We start from the raw sequence: 13,783 nt of genomic DNA on the forward strand, positions 1-13,783 counted from the left end.
GATTTAATAAATACTCGCTCATTAAATGTAATTTCCATTTCAAGTATTTTATTTTAATGTTACGCAGGTTTATATGAAAGACTTATCAATCAATATACTTTACATAGTCTCAATATACTATTACAAATCCAATCTATACGAAGTCTACCAGGTAAGGCCTGAATGAGACGAAACAAAGATGTAATATAATATTTGGTGATATCCTTTTCTGTACACCGATATTGTTAATACATTTTGTGTACATATTGAAATAAAATAAACCAAATAAAAATATACACGTAATAGTGTGCACGTGTGTGTGAGCGTGTGTGTTTGTGTGTCGGTCGCCGGCGGCGGGGATCGCCAACTTCTTTTATTTCAAATTCATGTTTGTTTGTATGTTGATGTTTTGTTTCAAAATGGAAAGAAAACAACGCGAGCTCACACACGCGGCGGCGGGAGCAATTAAACGTGTATCAATTACTAGCTGTTGCCCGCGACTTCGTGAGCGTGGTTAGAAGATATAAGTTATAATTTATACCTGCCCTTTTTTTTCCACATTTTCCATTATATCTTCGCTCCTATTAGTCGCAGCGTGATGGTATATAGCTTAAAACCTTCCTCGATGTATGGTCTATTCAATACAATTTTTTCCATTTAAACCAGTAGTTCCTGAGATTAGCGCGTTCAAACAAACAAACTCTTCAGCTTTATATATTAGTATAGATAACAGACTCCTTTACTGTTGGCTGCCAGGCACGAGACATTTCTACAAATTGTTCCAAGCTATAAATGGATTTGACGACTTAAGAAAATATATCTAACTCTATCTAAAGCATACTAAGTTACCCTAACGGGTCCTTAAGGTCTGTAGTGGATAGAAAGTACAAGTTAAACAGCAAAACCTTCCGCCACATAAGTATAAAATGCCGTAGTGTAAAATAAAAGTAAACAAGTATCGTGAGCTATTAGTATTGTCAAGTGTAACTTGTGCAACTTTGAAACAACGCAACTCATTACATCGAAACAAACACTTGTGACAACCTAAAACCTTTACATAAATTTATTTAAGTCGTAGGTAATATATAAAATCGAAGTCGATATGTTAGATACACATACATTTATCAAGTGTTTGCTAATGTAACGACTTGGGTGTGATTATTAACCTCATGCTTACTATAGCGGGGGGTTTGAGACTGTTGAGAACACACAGACAATAATAAAATGGTTATTAAAGTAATATTTTTTTTTAAAAGGATATTCGAGGAATCAATTATAGTATCTTTCATCTTTAAATGGAATTGTTACTGTTTGTAGTGTACATAGCAGCAGCAGTCAATTGAGGGACATCATACGCTGTGAGTACCAAGAATCTTACTTTTTCTTGAAATAAACGATTTCCGCACTGAGGAATTTCATTCTAGTGTTGTAGTATTTTTTAAAACACTCAAGTCTCCTTCCCAAAGATACTCAGACTCAAAACAAGGTAAGAAAGTCAAACTCAGAACGTTTGTGGATCACACAAATGCTTATCTTAAGCAGGTAACGCAGGGATCGAACACGCGGTACATCGCACACAGAGTCTTGGCCAGACCCCAACGTCCACCACCTAGACCCTAGTTTTAACCAGCGACACCCCAGCAAGAAGACCCCCAGTGTCGAAATCGCAGCCCGGCATCGAGTCCTGAATTCCGCGTGTTGCGTGTGGTGAGCCGGGCGACCATTAGCACCCAGTTATAACATATATCGTGTATCCATGCCGCCGACATATGTACAGACGTGTGCGAATAACTTCAGGTAACAACACGACACCGGAATGTCATGTTGTACAGATCATACAGAAGGTTAACGTTATTTGGGATGATGTTATAAAAAAAAAATGGAATCTGTTGGTATTTAGTGCAAAAGGTAGCGTAGCGTTCTCTTAAATTATATGGAATTACAAAGTTTTAAAATTTATATGTGATCTTCTATACTTTTCACCCATAAAAAATATTTTCGAAAACCATCATTTCACATACGTGTATATTGTACCTGCATTTCCTCTTGGAACTTGTCATTCTTTACGGGGATTGATAGTAGTGGTCCTTCTGTGCATACCTGTGTGGTGTCCTCATATTTGAGCGGCATACTTGTGAATTGTAATAAATGTAGGGAGGTGAGGGCGCGTGACGTCACGGCTTGTGTATTACCTGTACAGAGTGCGTGTCCCGCGGAGCATGTGTACTGATGTCAGTGTGGAGTATAGATACGCGGCGGCTGGAGACTGGTGCAGGGCGACACGGATGCAGAGACACGAGAGGTCACACACTAGTACTACCTTCAGTAGGACGGAAGACGCGGCACGAGTTTTATGGAAGGTGGACCACTGAATTTAGATGAAGCCTTTGAAGATGGTAATTATATTATTGCGTCTAAAAAAACGTACTACGTCAAAACGGCATCGATATTAACAAACTTTATTTCAACACTATGTGTTGATGGAACCTGAAGTCCGGTGTGGATAATCACCTCTTCATTGTAAAAGTACATTTATTTACACAAGTCTAAGTATCAAAGACGTATTCATCATCATCATCAGCCCTTCTGTGTCCACTGCTGGACACAGGCATCTCTTATGGCACGCTACTAAGTGAGAGCTATGCTCGGAGTTTGTCATAGGGATCGAATCTCGAAAGAAGTAATTCGTCCGATAAACGTAACGTGTACAATACCTTGATTCATTAAAACAATAACCGCATTTTCATTAAAAACTTACGCCTAATAACCCCATTCATTTGCAAGTTATAATTATTTTATTGAGTTCTATCCAGGTACTCTGCCTGCGCCCCGAGTGTAACAAGCGTGACGCTATCAATATGTATGATCGCGGATATTCCCGGAACGCGGCTATTGACGTTACATATGCATACGTCATGCTCAGCCCGTACCCAGCTCCTCACAGATATGTACTGCCTTTGAACTGCGTTCGCTGGAGCAAGGAGACACGTTTAAGTATACCTCGATACGATACAAATAGATACTCTAACGGTTCGTGAAACGTTGACAGTATAAGTTAACATGCGTCCAATAAAGCTGTGTTTTTACTATAAAATTGAACGGTGGGCGAATCCAGGTGCTATTGCGAAATGTACTTCTTGACACTCTAATTTGCATAAATGATTTTGATTTAGTATCAAAAGTTTCATTTCGCTAACTTTGACCAAATTCTAGCTAAGTTTATGTTCCATACATTATATACATATATACCATAACATCTAGTCGTACAGCAGACATATCATCACCTGTTACCTTGCTCCGTCGTTTACAAATGGAGATTCTCGGAACCAAATTCAATCACAAAACAACCTCATATTTGCTTCAGTAAATAGCTCCGAATTCGGCTAGCTCTGCACGTTAGGCGGCTTGCACACTGGCGTACGGCCGGCGACACAGCAGCGGACCGGTGACTGCGTCAGGCGACTGTTTTTGTAGTGTGCCTTACTTGACATGCACTCGTCCTGTTTGTGGATCCGTTCGTGTGTGACCGTCCTTTGAACACTTGGAGGTTAGCTCGGCTTCAGAGCCGACCTTGGCCGAAGCCAGCCGAAGCGAGCCGAGCGCCTGACTGCACACGTACTCCTGAATAATCCTGGCATTGAATAATTCAATACAGTTGATACATATTCAAGTCTCTTTTTGCATTCTCATATAAATCTTACGTGTGAATAAATTAAAAGGTGACGTGTCGCGAGGTGTTGACGCGGGCTTACATAATACATGCGCCGCGCAGACGTCGCGCGCGGCACATGACACATACTAATGACATTTGTTTAATTTCTAGAAATACAAGCGTCAGGTGAATGGTAATTTCCATAGAAGAAGTTTGTATATTTTCTCAAATTGAGTATAAGTGCTTTGTTTCAGTGATTTCAGATATAAAACTCTTCAATCCAAATTGTGTTTATTTATAATAATCCCAAAAAAAATCCTCAGTGAGGCAAGATGAGTGACAGCGTGTCTCTGTGTGTGTCTTAGTAATGTTATACTGCAGCAAGACGACCTATTATATATGTGGGAGCGTCAGGAACATTTTCCGAACAGTCTAGGTTGGCCTCCATCTTGGGCGTATGAGCGACGGGATGTTCGAAATAAAAGCGTCAATGTTATCTTGTAGATTGTATAATGTGAACTTATAACATTATGGAGTAGAATACAATAGGACGGTTGAGATGGAATATTATTTGGAGCCAATAGGTTAGTACGTGCTCGCTATTTTTATGACAACTGTCTTGACAAGCAAAACGAACGTCGTCGCACCTAGCGCCACCTACTACTCTATTCGGGGTAACCCGCTCCCTTTTATAATTTACCACTTACTCATTATAATAATAATTATGGACTATCTTAATACACATTTCCACAATCAATTAAAATCGTCTAAATAAACAAAGTATTCTCAATTAATCCGCGCGCCGTCACGGCCGTCCTGCGTCGTCACACGTCCTCGTGTGTCTCATGTGCATCGTTGTTGTCTGCAAACATTAGATAAAATGATACACTACACTCTCGTCTTGGCCTTCCTGACCAATTGGGTGACTGCTGATCACTTATCATTTCTCATAAGACACATTTTCCACAAATCTATCTTAAAAATTATAAAATCCATCTCCGAACTATACTCCAACTACAGCTATAGCTATAGATTAGCAAATATTAAACACACCGACTCACCAATGCCACATAGGCCCTTGAATGCCAACCAGGTTCGCCACCCAGGCTAGTTTGTGCCACACAGGATAGTTGTCGCCACACAGGCTAATCGTCGCCACACAGGCTAATCGTTGCCACACAGGCTGGCCACACAGGCTGGCCACACAGGCTGGCCACACAGGCTACTTGCCACACAGGCTTGCCACACAGGCTACTTGCCACACAGGCTCGCCACACAGGCTACTTGCCACACAGGCTTGCCACACAGGCTATTTGCCACACAGGCTATTTGCCACACAGGCTATTTGCCACACAGGCCAACACACAGTCCAATCGGTGCCACACAGTCCAACTGATAAATTGAATCAACTGCTAAGTAGTGATCTCCTCTAACCACACAAGTAGGACTCACTTACCCGCGCCGTCATCGGCACATTCTACTCATGAAGTATCCCAGGGACAAATTATCAAAAGTACAAGAAACCAAGAACAAAAATTCACTCAGTTAAGTTCCAAATTCAGGCTCCACACTTACGTGGATTGGGTCTTATTTGACCAACGGAAACCTCGTAGCTCAAAATTCAACATTTGTTTTCAGCCAAGAATATTTCTTTATGTTTACTTATGAAAAATATGAAATCCTAATTTTTAGGACAAAGTCATTTAAGTCCGCACGGCCACGGCCGCGTTGACTCAACCCAAAATATCGCTACGTATTGCACAGCATTGTATTACGTTAGCCTGGAAACTTGTCAGCTAAAGTCTGCTTTATTAAAGATCATTATGCATCAAAGAACAACACAGCAGTACTCACCACTCGGTCATTCGTTATCATGATTATAATAGTTGACTTTATCTTAACATCTGTATCTTCTTTACCAGAAACCTTTCATTAAGTCAGAGCTACCAAGTAACTCTACAATCTTACAGTTGCCACCAGCAACTCACTACTGGAACTAATCACGAATCTCAAAGCAGGAATCTGAGTCATACAAAGTCCGCACGCATTCCATGTGAATACTGAGTCCACCCGACTCCATGGCCTCTCCAAGACCCAATCTCAGCCAGAGTCACCATAGTCTCTTCAGTCGCCACCTCTGCCATAGTTAACACGGTCTCTGCTTCGATCCCGACCATTGACCTAAAATTCTATACTATCACCATTCTCGACCTCGTTCTTTATTTGGAACGGTACTTAGTTTTCGGACTAAAGATATAGGCACTTTGGATAAAATCTTTACTAGTGGTAACAACAGTGTTAACAGCCTTATACTCAGAACGCATAACTGCCAATGACATGTGCAATAACACCTATTATCATTCAAACAATAAGAAACTTATTATAACATATCAGTGCTTAACTTTGATTAACCCTGGGAAATGTTCATCATCACACTTATAACTTTAATCCAATCATAAGCATCAAACCAAAATGACCTCCCTCCGGGCATGATCATGCAACCTCCTTAGGTAACGATCACAACGGGTAACCTCTATCCAGTCACTACCACACGTAACTTCCATCCGGTTACAAACACAACACCCACTACTAGAGAACCTCACTTTCTCAAACCTTGATCAAAATAACATTAAACTTGGTTCTTTCAATTTGACACTTTATTTGTCCTATACATAGCCCCTTTTGTAAATCAATAACTTTAAAATCTTAAATAACCAACTTCTTAACGAAACTGCCATCAACTCATACTGATAAATATGCCGCTCCTTATCAAAAATAAATTGTAATCGACCCACCGTTGTGTTAGTGATCCTAAGGAAAGCTTGACCATAAGCACCCAGTTCAAATTAACTCGATACTCGCTGGAGCTCACACAGCGCAACACGATCAGATCACTCTCCGCACTTCGCACCAGTTTCCCTCGATGACTTTAAGGTACAGACATAGCGGTCGACATAGGTCGCTCCTCCTCCGCAAATAACTGTCTCTTTGAATCGACATTATAAGACGACAAGCTGTAATAAGAGCAATAATTAGTTGTCAATATTGGCACCATACAAAAATCAAACTCAAGACATTTTGCTTAAACTTCCGATACCTCGCCTAATGGCTACAATCGTTATACTTACTCACTTCTTTTTTTCAAACACAAGACATACAACTGACTTGACCACATACAATTGACTCGAAGTGATGATGCTACATTCCATATGTTTCCATGTGACAAATTCACTTACGTGCGTTGCTTTTCTTTATTAACTTAGTACAATAACCATCAAACCTTTAAACGTCTTGCCGAATTTCAATTTAGTACGCATTGTAAGACAGCAACGTAGTATATAGTTGGCCAATTTTCATTTTCAAATCTAGATTTCAAACCAAATCAATCCGCTTTCTTCCAAATGCTTGATCTGTCAACCTGCTTTTTCTCGTACAAACTGCTTTATCGTCGATACCGATTTCAGAACAACCTCACTTCTGTCTTCTAGAAGCTTATACAGGAACTTGATTGTTTTCTTTATACGGTTGCGGCACTCATTCGATACGTAATCCTGCTTGCCACAACTATAGGCCTTTGGAACGTCTTCTACTCGTGACTTCATTGCCACTATCGGCGAAATGGTATACTCATACATAGTAGGCTTTGTTTTCTAAAAGTAAGCGCGACGAGTTCTTGTTGCAGTCTACTGCGACTTTTAATATCTGTGGTAAATGCAATTCTGTACAATCGTGGTTCTATCATCGCTGCGTGCGCCAATGTAAAAGCAATAGCAGTCTTCTCCACTGACAAGAACTTCATCCGTGCGGTTCAGGTGCTCATAACTCATATCAATCATCGACTTCTATTGAGTAATCGCCATAAATTTGCAGCTGGGGTTTTTCAATTGATCAAATGTTGCCAAAACACGTCTTCAATTCAGGCATGCTATTCCAGGAAACGGTCTATATTATCTTCACCAAATGTATTTCGTAGTTGCATTGCAAAAAGATATTTCCAACAATCGCAATAATTTTCTGAGGACATATTTTCATGCTGACCTGTATTTATCTTTTACGATGCGTCGCTGGTAATCCCACTTCTGATGTGGGAGCGTCAGGAACATTTTCCGAACAGTCTAGGTTGGCCTCCATCTTGGGCGTATGAGCGACGGGATGTTCGAAATAAAAGCGTCAATGTTATCTTGTAGATTGTATAATGTGAACTTATAACATTATGGAGTAGAATACAATAGGACGGTTGAGATGGAATATTATTTGGAGCCAATAGGTTAGTACGTGCTCGCTATTTTTATGACAACTGTCTTGACAAGCAAAACGAACGTCGTCGCACCTAGCGCCACCTACTACTCTATTCGGGGTAACCCGCTCCCTTTTATAATTTACCACTTACTCATTATAATAATAATTATGGACTATCTTAATACACATTTCCACAATCAATTAAAATCGTCTAAATAAACAAAGTATTCTCAATTAATCCGCGCGCCGTCATATAGATACCAATACCATGTCACAACGCTATCCAGTTCCACTCGCTATTGTGGTGGCACCGGCCCGGGCTCGGCTCACAGACATGCAGGCTCTACGGCAGACAGTCAACATACGCAGACTGCAATGAGACACTAGTTTAGATAATCGTGATAGCTACAATTATTAGATTGTTACTGAGAAGTGGACACAGTTAAAAAAAAATGTCTGGTTTGATTCACTTCCCGGTTTAGCTGAAATTTTGACAACCTAATGTTTATTATATGGCCATGTAACATTACGAAATGATCTATAGCTGATCGGATGCTGATGTTAATAGGAGGTCCGAAGGTAACAGGAGTAAAGAGGTCAGATAGTCAGTTGCTCCTTGTAAAACACTAGTGCTTATCAGCATCCCGTTAGACTAAAAACCGACCCTAACATAGTTTGGAAAAGGCTTAATATGCTCATGATGATGAGCTTGTATTAACGTGAGAATTGAGTGTGACTACTCTTATGGTCACAGAGACAGTATCGAGTATAGTATTCGCGCTCGCAGTAGGCAATCAATCAGTAAACAAAACATTTGCCCAATCACGGCTGTATAAATCTGGTCCTGAAACAGTCCATTGCACATTGGTACATTTCAATCGCGGTGTAATCTGCGCCGAGCGGTGTAACATGCTCCGATGTTTATCAACAAATGGCGGACATTTGGCGCGCGCGGGCCGCTGCACTACGCTAGTGATGCGACACGCCGCACCGGCGCCGATATCGACGTCTCACAATGGCCGCTCGAGAGACATCTATCGGTTAATTGGCGACGATTTGTCGAGTAACGGATAGCCGGGCTCTATTGTCTGTTGTTTTGTCGTCAAATGCCTAATTGTGCAATGTATCGTGCCGTGTGGCTTGCAGTTCCATTGTACGGACTCTTTGTCTGAGGGATGGGATTGTTTCACTGGATGTGTTTTTTGTTTTGTTGCTGCTATCTAATGTCGATAGTCCGTAGTGAATGTCATGTGTGCTGTGTTTGACAAGACATGTCATTGTTACTCTGTTATACTTTTTCATTTTATTATCTGTACGGGCACTATAGTTATTTGCGTAAAGGTTATATTACGCAGCATAGTCAAGAAGGACGAAGTGAAGCATAATCAATCTTGCAACAATTCTCTTTAGCCAAAGTGGCTTTAAGTTCTTTCATTAAAAAGTCTTAGAGGAAAAATAGTTAAATAATATTTTATTTGTAAACAAAATATACCCACAGCGACAACACTAGCCCTCAAAAATAATCAGCGGCGCGTCGACGATGCACCGCCGAGAGGTCAATATTACCGGCGTATACAGCCGGCGGCGCAGGTCGCGCGCCTCGCCGCCCGGCCTGGTCGCCGGCCGTGCGCGCCCTGTGCGGCTTGCTGCACGCGTGACGTCACTGCTAATGTGTGTCGCGCTCTAGCCTCGGAAATTGGTGCTGTATGTGAGGCCAGTAGTGTTGACGTTATATGGTTGGCTATGGAGAATAATATTAGAGATTTTACAATTTTAATACATTAATATGTTGCGACTGCAGACGCTGCACTGCAACTGCTGGGCATAGGTCTCTGTCCATGTAGGGAAATTGGAATTTTCGATTAATTCATACGCGATCACATATTTCAGGTTACCTCAAGACTTACCTTTCAATTAACAACTTAAACCTTAACCCTCACACAAATCCATACATAGAACCGCAGACCCACTACGACAATAAAATTGATCTATATCATATAGTGCAGATTCAAAATTAACTTTAAAGTAATTCATCAATACCAACGTACTAAAAGATTAGACGGTCGCAGTTCATTGTAACATTATGAACGACGCAGAGCTGCCAAACTGATCTGATTGGCGTGTGACGGCTAATAACTATCACTACTTGAGGTGTTACACATGCCCGACACGCGCCGATGCGGTTACAACACGCGTGTCATACGTCACGCCGGGCGGGACAGCGGGACAGCGGGACCTATCACACGTCTTGCCGGGATTAGCGACCACGCTATAGACGTAGTTTCGCAGTGCCTCATAAAGTTCAGTTGTCAATCTCTTTTTTTTGCTACAAAAAATTTACTGCTTTCTTCTGTTCTCTCGCGCTTGCAATAGAGGAAAGTGAAACATTTTTTTTCTTCCCCCCTCTTTTTACTACTTCTGATTAATTTCGTTTAGGAATCCGAGGCAGTAATTTTTTTCTCTCGGGACACACCGAGCTTAACTGTTTCGGTTGTTTTCGTTGGTTTCATTTTAGATCCCTGCTTACAGGAGTTGCAATGACGGGTATGTGTGGCGAACAAGACAAGTTCGTCACTGATTCAAATATAACCTGTATAGTGTATAAATTTTATAAATGGTATGTGAGAAGCTGAGTGAGAAATTGCATGGTTTTCAACTGTTGTTGAGATATTTTGTCCATTACCTATGCAAGGGCAGTAGTGTGGCCTGAGATGCTACTACTACGTCTTTAGGTAATATTATCTGGTTGTGGAAGCGTGACAATACACGGCGTAGAGCGGCATCTCCCTTTCACACCCGCAATAATATTACTCTAAGACAGGTCCTTAAGCGCTGGTGAACTTGAGTGAAACTTGTAGCATAGAGGACCAAGACAATAGCGAATATTTAAAGAATACAACAATCAAATATAACTGAAATCTATTCAATAAAAATAAAACGAGAATAACAAAACACTATTCACACACGCGGCAAACAAAACAAAAACAACTCAAGTATTTATAATAAAGTGCCTATTATTATGCATGATTAGCACGACCAGGGCCACGATTCTGCTATTTACAATGGCCGACATATGGCCATACATTACTGACCACTATTCTCATACATTTTGCCGAAATAATAACTGGAAGTTAATTGTATTGACCTTGAGTGTGACCTCTCGTACTAAATTTCCAATTATTCTGTAGAAAAATTCTTAAGGGAATACGAAAATTGATATTTTAAGCCAAATTTCATTAATTCATCGGCCATTGTAAAATAAGAGTTGGGGCCCAGGTCTCCAGCATCTCGCGATGGCTACTACTGACTGTGTTGATGCGTGCTGCGGGCAGCTGAGGCCAGAGACATCTTACTTTATAACAAGCGTAAGCATTGAACAAATCGTTTGAACATATTGAATTGACAAAACAAAATCTCTTAAAAAACTAACTAAAAATATTGTTATTTAAATGCATTTGAATAATAGAATATTTGACAAAAAATATATAATTAGTCCGTTAGCCATGTTTCCCAAAAATAACGTATTTTTTATTTTTCTGTTAAATAAAAAATGAGAGGAATACAGTGGTATTAAATCTCGTGTGACGTCACTTACCAGTACGTTGTTTACTAGCATGTGATGTTACAAGCCTCCACTGCCAAACATTTCCTAACCATAAATGATGCGAAAAACGAATTCAATATTTTTGGAAAACTTGTCCGGCGATCTACTCAGAGGTATTTTTAGTCAAATACCCTATTGTATCAGAGGACTGTTGCATGCCTCCCGTTCAGGAGTCAGCCTGCGTGGTGTAGATCCTGTTGAGTTTGTTGATGTCGTAGCCGGGGCGGCGCGGCGGGGGCGGCAGGTCGCGCGGCCCGCCCGCCCCGCGCACGCTCTGCCTCCGCCCGTACTCGATGTCGCGCTGCAGCAGCTCGTACAGGTGCCGGATGCGCGGGTGCACCGACACCTTCAGCGCCTTCATGTGAGCCAGCACGTTACGCATCTGTTTACAATGGGATGGAGGCTGTAGTTATTGAAGTTCACTATGTCAGACGGTCGAGATGAAAGTTGTAGATAGATTATGTAAAATGACGATACGTACTCGTAGTAATTGAAAAAAAAAAGTTTAGACTTATATAGACTGAAAATTCGTACACTGGATATCGTATTTTCAAACTTATAGAGATGACTAATAGACAAGTAATTCACGAGAATATACACAATGCAACCCTCATCATTTCAGATGACGAACACCTCCACTGCACATCTCTTCATCTCTAATTTTTTCGTCATCTTCACTTAATCGTCGGTCCTCCTTACCTAAGCTTACATTACATATAGTTTTTGTTACCGGTATGGGATGCCACGTCTCTACGTAGACCAGCGCTGTACTCACATGGTTGGCGAGGATCTCGTTGGGTCGCAGGAGGTTCTCGTGGTCGAGCCGCGACACAGGCTCGCTCGCTCGCGCCTGCGACGACGTCTATCACAGATTTAATAATAAGCTACATCGCAATGTTCTTCTTGGCATTTTATATTCCATAATTTTCTCAGAATAGTTACTTTATAGTACTGATGGATAATCTTGGTCAATTAGCGGCATTCGCAATTTATATGAATACTGCAAATATTTAGGTGTTAGTAAAAAGGAAAACAAGTAATTTAGCTTTTTTTTTTAATCAATGGACACCAAATACTTTCACAAAATAGTAAAATTTACTCCAAACGGTTGAGTAAAGGTGCTACTAATGGTTGCTGCTAATGAGTTAAAAAGACTTGATAATTAATTACTATAATAAACAAATGCTACTCACAGCGCCCAGCACCAGGAGAGAAGCGATCACGAGAGTCCACATGTCTGCAGCGAGCGAGCAAAGCACTGGAAGTGTGGGGTGGTGACACCACCACACACATAAATACCACTCGACACCACCACTCGACCCACGCGGCGCGTCCTGCACAATGGACAGACCACTATTGTATGACTATTCAACTGTGTTTTTCATGGAAAATGCAGATTTGTATGGGTGAGGTAATCGTTTGTTCAACAGCTGACCCGACGTTCATTGAAATGTTCTTAATTAGGCAGTTGAAGATGAACCTGTTGGGTTGGTTCACAGTACGACGCAAGTCAGAGGTTACACTGTCAATAGCTAAATTGAACTCGTAGTTGGTGCCTTGTGTCCTACTCTGTAGGAGTTAAGAGTTTTTGCCTTTGTTATGGTAAAACAATCGTGATTTCCGTTATGGTATAAATAAAGGTGTGTGTGTGACATGGAAGTGGTTTTTTACATGACTTTTTTAAACTTATTTCATCCTTGTAGGTTTCGCGGTGGCTTCAACAACAAGACACCCAGACTCAGAACAAGCACTTGCGAATCACACAAACGTTTGTGCTATGCGGGGATCGAACCCGTGACAAGTCACGCGCACGGCTGTGCGTGCGTATTTTCTTTCTACTTTCGTACGAACGAACGTACTTACATTCTATTTGAACTATGGACTTGAATAAGTGGGACGTTGCATGTAGTTTTCTATGTTTATTCCTTTTCTACATTAAGTCGGACAAATGTGACCTAACATACTTTCTCTACAGAACATTCCAGATAGAAACAGTCGTATGTAAGCATGAGGGTTAGCCTCCCGCAGTGGCTGGGCGCCTGGTAGCTGGTACACCGCGCGCAGATCAGATCGCAACAAGCAAGGACGAGTGTATTAGCTGTATCGAGGAGCACATCTATCTCATTACTGGAGATACGGATCGCGGCTCCCCCACGCTACAGTGAAGGTCAGAAGGTTCACTGTTCACGATGTAATTAATGTGGGCTTCGGAGTCTTATGAACTTCAAGTGAACCTGGTCTTAATTGTTATTTTTTGTCTGCTTGTATTGCTATTTACATTGGTTAAGGTCACCATGCCAAGCTCACTG

At 41.1% G+C, this 13,783-nt stretch overlaps 1 protein-coding gene across 1 annotated transcript; it reads right to left on the bottom strand.

The window, feature by feature from the left end:
• Window positions 1–11,077: 11,077 nt before the first annotated feature.
• LOC113505186 lies at window positions 11,078–12,792 on the bottom strand. The gene is made up of 3 exons (XM_026887774.1): window positions 12,668–12,792; window positions 12,250–12,336; window positions 11,078–11,856 (listed from the first exon to the last, which is right to left on the bottom strand). The coding sequence occupies exons 1-3, from the start codon at window positions 12,707–12,709 to the stop codon at window positions 11,641–11,643; spliced, it is 345 nt and encodes a 114-aa protein (XP_026743575.1). The 5' UTR covers window positions 12,710–12,792; the 3' UTR covers window positions 11,078–11,640.
• Window positions 12,793–13,783: the final 991 nt, after the last annotated feature.

Source organism: Trichoplusia ni, chromosome 24, assembly GCF_003590095.1.
Source record: "Trichoplusia ni isolate ovarian cell line Hi5 chromosome 24, tn1, whole genome shotgun sequence".
NCBI lineage: Eukaryota > Metazoa > Arthropoda > Insecta > Lepidoptera > Noctuidae > Trichoplusia > Trichoplusia ni.

Bases quoted from the DNA above. Each gene is read 5' to 3' on its own strand.
- LOC113505186 (XM_026887774.1), bottom strand. From the start codon at position 12,709: ATGTGGACTCTCGTGATCGCTTCTCTCCTGGTGCTGGGCGCT. The intron at 12,337-12,667 runs GTGAGTAGCATT...AATCTGTGATAG, and splicing joins CTCTCCTGGTGCTGGGCGCT to ACGTCGTCGCAGGCGCGAGC. The intron at 11,857-12,249 runs GTGAGTACAGCG...CATTGTAAACAG, and splicing joins ACGAGATCCTCGCCAACCAT to ATGCGTAACGTGCTGGCTCA.